We start from the raw sequence: 16264 nt of genomic DNA on the forward strand, positions 1-16264 counted from the left end.
TTATCCATTAGTAGGTAATCAAGCTTTACTGTTATCCATTAGTAGGTTATCAAGCTTTACTGTTATTCATAAGTGAGTTATCAAGCCTTACTGTATATTCATTAGTGGGTTATCAAGCCTTACTATATATTCATTAGTGGGTTATCAAGCTTTACTGTTATTAATTAGTGGGTTATCAAGCCTTACTGTATATTCATTAGTAGGTTATTAAGCCTTACTATTATCCATTAGTAGGTTATCAAGCTTTACTGTTATCCATTAGTAGGTTATCAAGCTTTACTGTTATCCATTTGTAGGTTATCAAGCCTTACTGTATATTCATTAATGGGATATCAATCTGTACTGTATATTCATTAGTAGTTTATCAAGCTTTACTGTTACTCATTAGTTGCTTATCAAGCCTTACTGTATATTCATTAGTGGGTTATCAAGCTTTACTGTATATTCATTAGTGGGTTATCAAGCTTAACTGTATATTCATTAGTATGTAATCAAGCCTTACTGTATATTCATTAGTGGGATATCAATCTTTACTGTATATTCATTAGTGGGATATCAATCTTTACTGTATACTCATTAGTAGGTTATCAAGCTTTACTGTATATTCATTAGTGGGTTATCAAGCTTTACTGTATATTAATTAGTGGGTTATCAAGCTTAACTGTATATTCATTAGTATGTAATCAAGCCTTACTGTATATTCATTAGTGGGTTATCAAGCTTTACTGTATATTAATTAGTGGGTTATCAAGCCTTACTGTATATTCATTAGTAGGTTATTAAGCCTTACTATTATCCATTAGTAGGTTATCAAGCCTTACTGTATATTCATTAGTAGGTTATTAAGCCTTACTATTATCCATTAGTAGGTTATCAAGCTTTACTGCTATTGATTAGTAGGTTATCAAGCTTTACTGTATATTCATTAGTGGGATATCAAGCCTTACTATTATCCATTAGTAGGTTATCAAGCCTTACTGTATATTCATTAGTGGGTTATCAAGCTTTACTGTATATTAATTAGTGGGTTATCAAGCCTTACTGTATATTCATTAATGGGATATCAATCTTTGCTGAATATTCATTAGTAAGTTATCAAGCCTTACTGTATATTCATTAGTGGGTTATCAAGCTTTACTGTATATTAATTAGTGGGTTATCAATCTTTACTGTATATTCATTAGTAGGTTATCAAGCGTTACTGTTATTATTTATGGGTAACCAATCTTTACTATGTATTCATTAGTGGGTTACCAATATTTACTGTTATTAATTAGTGGGTTACCAATCTTTACTGTATATTCATTAGTGGGTTATCAAGCTTTACTGTTATTAATTAGTGGGCTACCAATCTTGACTGTATACTCATTAGTGGGTTATCAAGCTTTACTGTTATTAATTAGTGGGTTACTAATCTTTACTATATATTTATTAGTGGTTTACCGATCTTTACTGTATATTCAATAGTAGTTATTAATCTGTGCTGTAAAAAATATTAGTGGGTTACCAATCTTTACTGTATATTCATTTTTGGGTTATTAAGCTTTACGTATATATCCGTTAGTGGGTTATCAAGCTTTACTGCATATCCATTAGTGGGTTAGCAAGCTTTACTGTTATTAATAAGTGGGTTACCAATCTTTACTGTATACAGTATTAATTTGAGGGTTACCAATCTTTACTGTATATTCATTAATGGGTTATTAATCTGTACTGTAATAAATATTAGTGGGTTACCAATCTTTACTGTATATTCATTAATGGGTTATTAATCTGTACTGTAAAAAATATTAGTGGGTTACCAATCTTTACTGTTTATTCATTAGTGGGTTATCAAGCTTTACGTATATATCCGTTAGTGGGTTATCAAGCTTTACTGTATATTAATTTGAGGGTTACCAATCTTTACTGTATATTCATTAATGGGTTATTAATCTGTACTGTAAAAAATATTAGAGGATTACCAATCTTTACTGTTTATTCATTAGTGGGTTATCAAGCTTTACGTATATATCCGTTAGTGGGTTATCAGGCTTTACTGCATATCCATTGGTAGGTTATCAAACTTTACTGCTATTCATTGTTCAATGTAGGGTTATATCTTAACAGGGATATATGCCATGGTAAATACTTTCTTTTAAAAGTAATATAACATGTTTTGCCATAGAGAAAGTATTTCAAATGATTCGTATTTTTAATATATTTGGATTATAAAAAGCTCCAATATAACTGGTGTGTGTTATTTTTTCTGTGAAGCTTTATAGCCTGAGGTAAGAGACAATTTCTATTGATGAATTAATAATTGATGCGCGATAGACGTCCCTGTGTTGACACTGACTGAACAAACCAGACTACATTGTGTTTACGTATACCTATAAAGGGTCGCGCTATCTCACACCTATTTGTTGGTACATGTACAGTGTTATATATTTAACAAATTATTAAAATAATATTGAAGATTTATTCATGTTTTCAATATTGAAACGATAAAATACAGCCAGACTACACAACCACACTGTGCTATCAAAATAAACTGGCAGCGGAAACATATAACGGCAGCGGCCATTGAACGCACCGTGCGACAGCGGTATACACGTTGTTGTAGCAACATATATACGGGACAATATTTTAATCTTCCATACTGAGAAATATCTCAATGGACCATCTATACGAATAGTCACACTGTGTATTGAATAAGTGTTCATGTACTCGTTTATTACCTTTCTAGGCACCAGCGTCAACATCCATTCTATACGTATGGAACTAATTTATACAAGTAAATTATAAACCGTTTGAACTACAGATGCCTGAAAACGTCAGGATAGCGAATAAGAAAACCGGTAATTTCCAAGAATACATTGGAAAGCTAAGGTAGGGAAACTGCTGGCAGGTACGTTATACCACAATGTTAAGGAAGGGGGTATGCTGGCGAGTTCCACAATGTTAAGGTAGGGGGTATGCTGGCGGGTACCACAATGTTTAGGTAGGGAATATGCTGGCGGGTACCACAATGTTAAGGTAGGGGGTATGCTGGCGAGTTCCACAATGTTTAGGTAGGGATATGCTGGCGGGTACCACATGCTTAGGTAGGGATATGCTGGCGGGTACCACAATGTTTAGGTAGGGATATGCTGGAGGGTACCACAATGTTTAGGTAGGGTATATGCTGGCGGGTGCTACATTATTTGGGTAGAGGATATGTTTGCGGGTGCCACAATGTTTGTGATATGCTGGCGGGTGCTACATTGTTTAGACATTGGATTTGCTGGCGGGTGCCACATTATTTAGACAGGGGATATGCTGGCGGGTGCCACATTCTTTAGGTAGGTGATATGCTGGCGGGTGCCACATTATTTAGACAGGGGGTATGCTGGCGGGGGCTACATTATTTGGGTAGAGGGTATGTTTGCGGGTGCCACAATGTTTGTGATCTGCTGGCGGGTGCTACATTGTTTAGACATTGGATTTGCTTGGTAGGTGCCACATTGTTTAGGTAGGGGATACAAATGTATGCTGGCGGATGCCACATTGTTAACTTATAGGGGATATGCTGGGGGTGCCACATTGTTTAGATATGGGATTTGCTGGCGGGTACCACAATGTTTAGGTAGGGGATATGCTGGCGAGTACCACAATGTTTAAGCAAGGGATATGCTGGCGAGTACCACCATGTTTAAGTAAGGGATATACTAGCGGGTGCTACATTGTTAACGTATAAGGGATATGCTGATGGGTGCTACATGTACATTGTTGAGGTATAGGGAATATGCTGGCGGGTACCACGATGTTTGTGATATGCTGGTGGGTGCTACATTGTTAAGGTATAGGGGATATGCTGGTGGGTGCTACATTGTTTGTGATATGCTGGTAGGTGCCACATTGTTTAGGTAGGGGATACAAATGTATGCTGGCGGGTGCTACATTATTTAGACAGGGGATATGCTGGCGGGTGCCACATTGTTTAGATAGAGGATACGCTGACGGGTACCTCAGTGTTTGTGATATGCTGGCGGGTGCTACATTATTTAGACTGGGGATATGCTGGCGGGTGCCACATTGTTTAGATAGCGGATATGCTGGCGGGTGCCACATTGTTTAGATAGAGGATACGCTGACGGGTACCACACTGTTTAGGTAGGGGATATGCTACGGGTACCACAAAATTTGTGATATGCTGGCGGGTGCTACATTGTTTAGATAGAGGATACGCTGGCGGGTACCACAATGTTTAAGTAAGAGATATACTGGCGGGTGCTACATTGTTTAGATAGAGGATACGCTGGCGAGTACCACAATGTTTAGATAGGGGATATGCTGACGGGTACATCAATGTTTGTGATATGCTGGCGGGTGCTATATTGTTTAGGTAGGGGATATGCTGGCGGGTGCCACATTGTCTAGATAGAGGATACGCTGGCGGGTACCACAATGTTTAGGTAGAGGATATGCTGACGGGTACCACAATGTTTAGATAGGGGATATGCTGACGGGTACATCAATGCTTGTGATATGCTGGCGGGTGCTACAGTACATTGTTTAGGTATAAGGGATATGCTGACGGGTGCCACATTGTTTAGATAGAGGATACGCTGGCGTTTACCACAATGTTTAGGTAGAGGATATGCTGGCGGGTGCTACATTGTTAAAGTTTAAGGGATATGCTGGCGGGTACCACGATGTTTGTGATATGCTGGTGGGTGCATTACATTGTTTATGTATAAGGGATATGCTGGCGGGTACCACGATGTTTGTGATATGCTGGTGGGTGCTACATTGTTTAGGTACATGTATAAGGGATATGCTGGCGGGTACCACCATGTTTGTGATATGCTGGTGGGTGCTACATTGTTTAGATATTGGATTTGCTGGTAGGTGCCACATTGTTTAGGTAGGTGATATGCTGGCGGGTGCTACATTGTTTACGTTAAGGGGATATGCTGGAGGGTGCCACTTTGTTTAGAAATGGGATATGCTGGCGGGTACCACAATGTTTAGGTAAGGGATATGCTGGCGAGTACCACAATGTTTAAGTAAGGAATATGCTGGCGAGTACCACACTGTTTAAGTAAGGGATATGCTGGCGAGTACCACAATGTTTAAGCAAGGGATATGCTGGCGGGTGCTACATTGTTTATGTATAGGGGATATGCTGGTGGGTGCTACATTGTTCAGGTATAGGGGATATGCTGGTGGGTGCTACATTGTTTAGGTATAGGGGATATGCTGGTGGATGCTACATTATTAAGGTATAGGGGATATGCTGGTGGGTGCTACATTGTTTAGGTATAGGGGATATGCTGGTGGGGGCTACATTGTTTGTGATATGCTGGTGGGTGCTACAATGTTTAGGAAGGGGATATGGTGGCGGGTACTACAATGTTTGCGATATGCTGGCGGGTGCTACATTGTTTGTGATATGCTGGGGGGTGCTACATTGTTCAGGCATAGGGGATATGCTGGTGGGTGCTGCATTGTTTAGGTATAGGGGATATGCTTGTGGGTGCTACATGGTTTAGGTATAGGGGATATGCTTGTGGGTGCTACATGGTTTAGGTATAGGGGATATGCTGGTGGATGTTACATTATTAAGGTATAGGGGATATGCTGGCGGGTGCTACAGGGTTTGTGATATGCTGGCGGGGGCTACATTATTTGGGTAGAGGATATGTTTGCGGGGGCCACAAAGTTTGTGATATGCTGGCGGGTACTACATTGTTTGTGATATGCTGGTGGGTGCTACAATGTTTAGGAAGGGGATATGGTGGCGGGTACTACAATGTTTGCGATATGCTGGCGGGTGCTACATTGTTTAGGTGTATTGTAAAGCGTCTAAGCGTGATTTACTCTAGCTATAGATTGTGTTCGATATCAATTGTTGTTCAATAAATTAATGCATTATTTCCAATTAATCCATTTCTATCAAGATATTGTTCCAACTACCTCACATCGGGGATATTATGGGAGAGAAAAACACCATATATATCTTTTTTGATTCCAACGTTTCATTCTCTTTCAAATCTATATTCTATTAAGAGGTTATAGGTAAGCACGCTTGTTCAATAATAGTCAGAGGCTTGGAAAATAATTTCACACCTAGGACGTGACGTCCTTTTTGTTCGACATACCACACCATTGGTCACCACCAGTTACCGTAATGGACATACTATTTATACTAACACGTAGCCGGTGTGTACACACAGCAACCCCACCGAGTCAATCATCAACACCGGCAGCCACACAGCTTCAGTTAAGGGGACACGGGCCCCGCGGTCATTAAACTCTGCTTGCCTTGTAAGCAAATCCTCAAATACACTTAAACATTTAATAGCTTTACAATATCTCCTCGAAACATGTGTCTAGGGCGATTGTGTAGTTCTGATTGATACTATTTAGCAAGTAAAAGTGTTCATAAATCGTACTCTATGTTCTATGGCAATAGTTAAGTTATGTTCTAGGTACGCAAATTCTTTTCATGTTTTTTGAAGACAATACTTAAGACAATTTCTGTCATATCGATATAAAATCAGCTTTTCTGATAAAAAGTAAAATACAAACACAAACAAATAAAAACGAAACATTAAACAATGTTCTCAAAAGCCACCGGATAGTACCACAGTGACAGGGTCTCAACATCCCTTCCCCTTGCGAGTCTAGCTTCGCGCTTGTTTGGACGTTTCTAAAACGTTTATCTGCATATGCGGAAATGCTTGATACGAACAGAAAGGAAAATACAAAGCTATATTAATGATATTCTACAAGCTGCATATTTATGGCGAATTTATCTGATGCATAGAATGAAGATTGAAGCCTCTACATCGCTTGAAAGCACATTCTATGTTAAACACGTTTACGATATCCGGGACAATACGCCTTTAACGTTACCCACACGACGGGTATTGATGCTGTTTGTTGTTTATATATGGGTCCTGTCTCTATTTGACATTTGGGCCAGAATTTTCAATCAATACGACTGTTATATGGCAGAACACTAACAAATGATTCTGTGTTTGATAATCAATTAATCCCTTTCATTCATAGCTGTCGATTTGAAATTTTAATCCACTGAACTTGGTGATAAGGCCAAGCCACAAATCATGATTCCCTAGTTATAATGGCGATCCCGCCGGCCTTGATGATGATTCACTGACCTTGATGTTGACCGAAAATCACAATCATCTATCATCCGACACTGATAGTGATCCTTTGATCTGATGAGGATCTTCTACCTATAATGATGATCCCTTAGATCTCGTTTTAATCAAATTACCCTCATTTGATCTTCTTTTTTGTTCCATTGCCGGCCCCTTTAACCTGATGATATTCACCTAACCTTCTGAAACTGACAATGAACTGTTGACCTTGATGATGATGTTAACTCAGCCCTGATCACTCCATACAGGTGTGGGGGCCGCGGTTGCCAAGTGGTTAAGGCGTCTGACATTCTGCTACCACTAGCCCTACACCACTGGGTCGCGGGTTCGAGACCTACGTGGGGCAGTCGCCAGGCACTGGCCGTCTATCGGTTGTTTTTCTCCGGGAAATCCGGCTTTCCTCCACCATCTAAACCTGGCACGTCCTTAAATGACCATTACTTTTAATGGGACGTAAAACACAAGCAACAAACCAAACTATACCGGTGTTGTAACCAATTGGTCATCATACCGATTACCGACTGAATTTATTTGATGCATACAGGTATCCAGATATCCAGCATGCGTGCATGGGATCTCCGAGGCGCGAGATAGTAGATAAATATGACTTGGAATTGTATTCAAGGCAGATTTCTCTGTTTTCTTCCTCAAAATCCCCTGAAGAAAATGGATTATACAATTAGCTCATATTTTATGAATGTATACTAATGTAGATACAATTACACACAGTGATCCCTTCAGATTAAGTAATTGATCTATCACAAGTCATTGGTTTTGATATCAACAGAGAGTTTAATGGCTTGGCCTCATAATGACATGTACCTAAACAGGGATGGGTGTATTCGCGGCTAACACCACACAAAACATTAATGGTTGATAAAAGATGTTTCATTATCGTTGTACATGTCTTGGTTGGCTTATACTTTCAATTGGTAAGTATGCTATTTTACATATTTTTGAATTATAACGTTTTGTTTCGATTTAACACTAACGTTTTTCCTAGAATAAACCGGCTGCAGCATTTTAGTAGATATGGATTTAGGCACACTTATCGGACATCGTATATTGATAATGATAACTCGGGATCCACTATACCTCACCTCAGATTTGATATTAGATAATGTCGTTTTTTACTCTTTGTTTTCTTAGATAAGATGTATTTAAAATCAATTAATGAGCTTACAAAAAAGGAGAAATCTGAATGTTTGCTTGATTTTTTTAAGGAATGGATTTGGAAACAATTTTCCAAAAAAAATGCTTTTGTTCTGTCATAAAAGTCTTTTTTACAGTAACGTGTATAACTTAATTTGTGACTTTGGAAGCTAAGGAAATGTCTAATTTAACAGCGCCCTACACCACGAGAACGGGGCACGTGGAGGGGGGCACGTGGAGGGAGGGGACATGGTCACTGTGATGATAGGGTATCGGAGGGGGTTGTGTTGGACGGGGAATACTTGGATTGGAGTTGTATTGGGAACAGGATATATGAGGGCGACGGGGTATGTAGGAATACATGTGCAAGTATAATTATGGAAATAGGGGAATGAGATCACCAGGGATTGTGCTGAGATGGTGGAATGGCGGGGGAGGGACGGCGTGGATGCGGGATATCTTGGTTACGGATGACGGGGAATGGGGATAACAACTTTAAAAATTACTGTCATAAAATGTGTTTCTTTTTCAGGTTGGACTTTTAACGTAGCAAGTGCTTCAACAACGTAAGTATAACACTTACGTGTCCAGGTTACTGATGTTCGTCATCAACACTACTCTTTGAAGAGCTTTTGTCTTGTGGTTAGTGTCGGCTCTATGGTTTCAAAGAATTATAATATGCCACCATGTTCCCTCCTGTACATAAAGCGATATCGCAGACCTAGTTTCACATTTGGTGAAATTGTAAACAAGAGGCCCAGAGGGCCTGTATCGCTCACCTGGATATCTAAGCAATCATGGCAAAATATTTTCCAAATGAGATCCAAGGGAATATGCCAGACCCCAAGACCAATCCTTGTAGCATATCTGTATTAGACTGTTTATGCTCAGCAATTTTATGTATGGTGATGGGGTGGGGATCTCAACTGTTTCCAAGCTGTGACTCAGAAACTAGGTCCCTAGGGTTGTGGCCAGACCACAGGATCAATTATAATAATAACATGACTGCATTTGTCTCTTTTTGCCCAGCATTTGTATATATAGTTTCAGGGTGGGGATATAAACCATTTCAAAGTTATGACCCAGGGGTTAAGTCTCCAAGGGTGGGGCAGACCCTTGGGTCAATTCTAGTATCATGACTGAATTCGTCTCTTTATGCCCAACAATTGTATATATAGTTTTAGGGTGGGGGTCATAACCATTTCGAAGTTATGACACAGGGTTTAAGTCTGCAAGGGTGGGTCAGACCCCAATGCCATCCTGGAAGCATATGTGCATTCATCTCTTTATACTCAGCAATTGTATATATGGTTATAGGGTGGGGATCTCAACTGGTTCCAAGCTGTGACTAAGAAACTATGTCCACAGGGTGTATTCTAATATCATGACTACATTCGTCTCTTTATGCCAAGCATTTGTATATATAGTTTTGGTGTGGGGATCTCAACCATTTCAAAGTTATGACCCAGGGACTATGTCTCCAAGGGTGGGGCCAGATCCTAGGGCCATCCTGGAAGCAAATGTGCATTCTTCTCTTTATACTCAGCAATTGTATATATGGTTATATGGTGGGGATCTCAACCATTTCCAAGTATTACACTTTTTTTGGCCCTACCCATTAGCCCGGGGGGTTACCCCCACCGTTTGTACAATTTCGAATCCCTGCCTCCAATGAATGTTTCCAACCAAATATGATCGATATCCATGGCATAGTTCTACAGAAGAAGTCGTTTATAGCAATATAGCCAAATTGCCCCCTTTTGGCCCTGCCCCTCAGCCCCCTGGGGGTCAGCCCCACCATATGTACAATTTTGAATCTCTACTACCTAGGGATGCATCCAGTCAAATATGGTTGATATCCACTTCTTAGTTCCAGAGAAGAAGTCGCTTAAGCAATATAGCCAAATTGCCCCCTTTTGGCCCCGCCCTTCAGCCCCCTGGGGGTCAGCCCCACCATTTGTACAATTTTGAATCACCACCACCTAGGGATGCTTCAAGTCAAATTTAGTTGAATTCCAATCAGTGGTTAAGAAGAAGTCGTTTAAAGAAATTGTTGACGTACGGACGACGGACGATGGACGCCACGGTATGGCATAAGCACTGTTGTTTCAGAAGTACATTTCTGCTCAAAGAAAGAGTCGTTGCGCTATGAGATCGAATGTACAATGAGTGTTATATTCGGTTACTGTAAATAACCCCTTTTTTTCACGCCTCTGTGATAGGACCCCGAGGGCATAATCATCACCATTGATGGAGCCCCTGTGCCATAAAGAAAAGATTTCGGATGAGGTCTTATCATTGATTTGTAAAGTGATGGTGAAATATGATGATGTTTAAATACGCGAACCTCCTAGGTGTTAAATCCAGGGCTGGCTATATGGGTGCGGCTTTGTTGATGTCATTATACAATGTATATGAATATGTTTAGTTGATCACTGGTCCTGTACAATACTAAAAGGCGAAATTGCTCGATAATAACAGGAACAAGGACGTCCTAACTCCCCATCAATCAATCAATAAATCGATCGGGGAGTTAATCAATTAATGGTCTGATGATTTTGTTTGATCTGACGAATTAATTAATCAATTATGATTTGGTGGGGGAGAGATACGGTAAGGATGACTATATATGTCGTGCTTTTTCATCTTGAGACAAGACACCGCAATGTGTCTCATTGCCACAAGCCACGGGTGTTAATCCGGATTACCTGTAAATTGTTAGTAAAACCAGTAGCTTGCGACTGTGACTATGTCTTGGTTTCTGAATTATGGATCAAGCTCGTTCTGTAATGCATCTTGGTTCTGACCACTATTTTGCTATCTGTCATTTTTTTATTTGTTTGCTTTTATTTGTATTTTTATCTTGTTAAATACAGACATTTAACTATAGGGTTGACAATTTGAATCACATTGTTCACCATTCTAAGTGTCAATTTCGTTCTAAGAAATATTTTGTTGAATTTTTTAAATTTTAAATTTTAAAAAGTATCATTTTTTTTAAATGGAGGACAACTAAATTGAAGAACTATTTCCATTAATTACTTAATTATGTTATTTGTGAAAGATTACATATGTAGTACGATTTGCTTGTTTAAATTTCGGCGGAATAGAGTTTAAGATGTCAATGACGTCTATCAAGTTTAACAAATTAGAAACTACAACAGCTAGGGTAGCATTAAACTGATTATTTTATATGAATTACATTTGTATGTTTTTATAGATTTCAGTAACTAATTCAATCCTTAAGACAAAGACAAACGTAAGTCAGTTGTCCTCTAACACCTGACCAAGGACACTTCCGTACGTTCCCATCCGCATCCCATTTAATTCCCATATTTCCAATAAAATCTAATATAGTTTCACACCTTTTCAAAATAAAGAAGTTTGATTGTTAATAAAAGCTAGTTCATCCTTTGCTTCATCCCTCAAGCTTAGCCGGAACGCTAATATTACCGGATACATCTATTCACAAGATCAACTGTTTTTTGCCTTGTTTTATTAAACCTTTCGATTTGCAAATTAACAAACTAGTTCAAAAATAAACTACCTGTAGGGAAGTGAAAATAAACAATCGAAAAGGACGGCGCCTGTGCCTTAAAGTCTGCTTCAGTAGTGCCAACCTACCTAATTGGTTTAAAATTGACTTAAATCAAACTCACGGGTAAATTTTAATCATCATATTGTTTCTATTTCTTTCTTAAACAGACAATTTACAACTGGATCTGAATTATACACTGTAACAACTTCTGCTGCTGGAACATCTGTTACACCCGGTGAAACATCTGGAACATCTGTTACACCCGGTGAAACATCTGGAACTTCCGCTACAACATCCATCACAACCACCACGGTCGTACCATCTGAAACAATATCTGGTTTATCTGTCGCAACCTCGGAAAACCCATTAACAACTAATGGAACATCTCTTACCACTGCTGGAACACCGCTGACGAGTGTTGGAACACCAGTCACAACCACCGAAACACCACTAACGACAGCTAGATCAGTTACAACCACTGAAACACCGCTTATGACTGCTGTGTCACCAGTAACAACCACTGAACCACCGCTAACGACAGCTGGATCACCAGTTACAACAACTGAAACACCACTAACGACATCTGGATCACCAGTTAAAACCACTGAAACACCGCTAACGACAGCTGGATCAACAGCTATAACCAATGAAACACCCTTAACGACTGCTGGATCACCAGTTACAACCACTGAAACACCACTAACGACTGCTGGATCACCAGTTACAACAACTGAAACAGCGACAGCGACATCTGGATCACCAGTTACAACCACTGAAACACCGCTAACGACAGCTGGATCAACAGTTATAACCAATGAAACACCCTTAACGACTGCTGGATCACCAGTTACAACCACTGAAACACCAATAACGACTGCTGGATCACCAGTTACAACAACTGAAACAGCGACAGCGACATCTGGATCACCAGTTACAACCACGGAAACACTGCTAACGACAGCTGGATCAACAGTTATAACTTATGAAACACCCTTAACGACTGCTGGATCACCAGTTACAACCACTGAAACACCGATAACGACAGCTGGATCACCAGTTACAACCACTAAACCACCGCTTACGACTGCTGGATCACCAGTTACAACCTCTGAAGCACCGCTTAGGACTGCTGGATCACCAGTTACAACCTCTGAAGCACCGCTAACGACAGCTGGATCAACAGCTTTAACCACTGAAACTCCCTTAACGACAGCTGGATCACCAGTTACAACCACTAAACCACCGCTTACGACTGCTGGATCACCAGTTACAACCACTAAACCACCGCTTACGACAGCTGGATCACCAGTTACAACCTCTGAAGCACCGCTTACGACTGCTGGATCACCAGTTACAACCTCTGAAGCACCGCTTACGACTGCTGGATCACCAGTTACAACCACTGAACCTCCGCTAACGACAGCTGGATCACCAGTTATAACCACTGAACCACCTCTCACGACTGCTGGATCACCAGTTACAACCTCTGAAACACCCTTAACGACTGCTGGATCACCAGTTACAACCACTGAACCTCCGCTAACGACAGCTGGATCACCAGTTACAACCACTGAACCTCCGCTAACGACAGCTGGATCACCAGTTATAACCACTGAACCACCTCTCACGACTGCTGGATCACCAGTTACAACCTCTAAACCACCGCTTACGACAGCTGGATCACCAGTTACAACCACTGCAACACCGTTAACGATAGCTGGATCAACAGTTATAACCACCGAGACACCCTTAACGACAGCTGGATCACCAGTTACAACCACTGCAACATCGTTAACGACAGCTGGATCACCAGTTACAACCACTGCAACACCGCTAACGACTGCTGTGTCTGATTCAACACCCTTAACAACCACTGGATCAACAGTTACATCTGATGGAACACAAGTAACAACTTCTGCATCACCAATGACATCTGATAGAACAACAGTTACAAGTTCTTCATCAACAATGACATATAATGGAACAACAGTTACAAACTCTGCAACAATAACGACATTTGATGGAACATCAAACACAACCGATGCATTGACAATGACATCTGAAGGAACACCAATAACAACCACTGAATCAACCAGGACGTCTGTTGGAACAACCATAACAAACATTGGGTCAACCATGACGTCTGATGGAATACCAATAATNAATAACAACCACTGGGTCAACCATGACGTCTGATGGAACACCAATAACAACCACTGGATCAACCATGACGTCTGATGGAACACCAATTACAACTAATAAGTCAACCAAGACGTCTGATGGAACACCAATAACAACCAGTGGATCAACCATGACGTCTGATGGAACACCAATAACAACCACTGAGTCAATCATGACGTCTGATGGAACGCCAATAACAACCAGTGGATCAACCATGACATATGATGGAACACCAATAACAACCACTGGGTCAATCATGACATCTGATGGAACACCAAAAACAACCAGTGGATCAACCATGACATCTGATGGAATACCAATAACAACCACTGGGTCAACCATGACGTCTGATGGATCACCAATAACAACCACTGGATCAACCATGACCTCTGATGGAACACCAATTACAACTAATGAGTCATCCATGACGTCTGATGGAACACAAATAACAACCACTGGATCAACCATGACGTCTGATGTAACACCAATAACAACCACTGGGTCAACCATGACGTCTGATGGATCACCAATAACAACCACTGGATCAACCATGACGTCTGATGGAACACCAATTACAACTAATAAGTCAACCAAGACGTCTGATGGAACACCAAAAACAACCAGTGGATCAACCATGACATCTGATGGAATACCAATAACAACCACTGGGTCAACCATGACGTCTGATGGATCACCAATAACAACCACTGGATCAACCATGACATCTGATGGAACACCAGTAACAACCAGTGGATCAACCATGACATATGATGGAACACCAATAACAACCACTGGATCAACCATGACCTCTGATGGAACACCAATTACAACTAATGAGTCATCCATGACGTCTGATGGAACACAAATAACAACCACTGGATCAACCATGACGTCTGATGTAACACCAATAACAACCACTGGGTCAACCATGACATATGATGGAACACCAATAACAACCACAGGGTCAACCATGACATCTGATGGAACACCAAAAACAACCAGTGGATCAACCATGACATCTGATGGAACACCAGTAACAACCAGTGGATCAACCATGACATATGATGGAACACCAATAACAACCACTGGATCAACCATGACGTCTGACGGAACACCACAACCACTGGGTCAACCATGACATCTGATGGAACACCAAAAACAACCAGTGGATCAACCATGACATAAGATGGAACACCAATAACAACCACTGGATCAACCATGACCTCTGATGGAACACCAATAACAACCACTGGATCAACCATGACGTCTGATGTAACACCAATAACAACCACTGGGTCAACCATGACAAACCATGACGTCTGATGGAACACCAATTACAACTAATAAGTCAACCAAGACGTCTGATGGAACACCAAAAACAACCAGTGGATCAACCATGACATAAGATGGAACACCAATAACAACCACTGGATCAACCATGACGTCTGATGTAACACCAATAACAACCACTGGGTCAACCATGACAAACCATGACGTCTGATGGAACACCAATTACAACTAATAAGTCAACCAAGACGTCTGATGGAACACCAAAAACAACCAGTGGATCAACCATGACATAAGATGGAACACCAATAACAACCACTGGATCAACCATGACGTCTGACGGAACACCAATAACAACCACTGGGTCAACCATGACATATGATGGAACACCAATAACAACCACTGGGTCAAACATAACGTCTGATGGAACACCAATAACAACCACTGAGTCAATCATGACGTCTGATGGAACGCCAATAACAACCAGTGGATCAACCATGACGTCTGATGGAACACCAATAACAACCACTGGATCAACCATGACGTCTGATGTTACACCAATAACAACCACTGGGTCAACCATGACGTCTGATGGATCACCAATAACAACCACTGGATCAACCATGACCTCTGATGGAACACCAATAACAACCACTGGATCCACAATGAGGTCTGATGAAACACCAATAACAACCAGTGGATCAACAATGACGTCTGATGGAACACCAATAACAACCAGTGGATCAACAATGACGTCTGATGGAACACCAATAACAACCACTAGGTCAACCATGACGTCTGATGGAACACCAATAACAACCACTGTGTCAACCATGACATCTGATGGAACACCAATAACAAACATTGGATCAACCATGACATCTGATGGAACACCAATAACAACCACTTGGTCAACCATGACGTCTAATGGAACACCAATAACAACCACTGAGTC

General features: G+C 40.6%; 2 protein-coding genes across 2 annotated transcripts; both read left to right on the forward strand.

The window, feature by feature from the left end:
* The first annotated feature begins 3297 nt into the window (after nt 1-3297).
* Nucleotides 3298-14037, forward strand: LOC110462294 (mucin-2-like). Its single transcript, XM_021516205.1, has 2 exons — nt 3298-3323; nt 12009-14037. Exons 1-2 carry the CDS (start codon nt 3298-3300, stop codon nt 14035-14037), a joined length of 2055 nt encoding a protein of 684 aa, XP_021371880.1.
* Nucleotides 14038-14068: 31 nt separating this feature from the next.
* Nucleotides 14069-15160, forward strand: LOC110462295 (mucin-2-like). The gene has a single exon (XM_021516206.1). It carries the CDS (start codon nt 14069-14071, stop codon nt 15158-15160), a length of 1092 nt encoding a protein of 363 aa, XP_021371881.1.
* Nucleotides 15161-16264: the final 1104 nt, after the last annotated feature.

Source organism: Mizuhopecten yessoensis, unplaced genomic scaffold (genome assembly GCF_002113885.1).
Source record: "Mizuhopecten yessoensis strain PY_sf001 unplaced genomic scaffold, ASM211388v2 scaffold10771, whole genome shotgun sequence".
Classification (NCBI taxonomy): Eukaryota; Metazoa; Mollusca; class Bivalvia; order Pectinida; family Pectinidae; genus Mizuhopecten; species Mizuhopecten yessoensis.

What these genes read in the sequence shown, in the direction of transcription:
- LOC110462295 (XM_021516206.1), top strand. Translation starts at nt 14,069, where the DNA reads ATGACGTCTGATGGAACACCAATTACAACTAATAAGTCAACCAAGACG.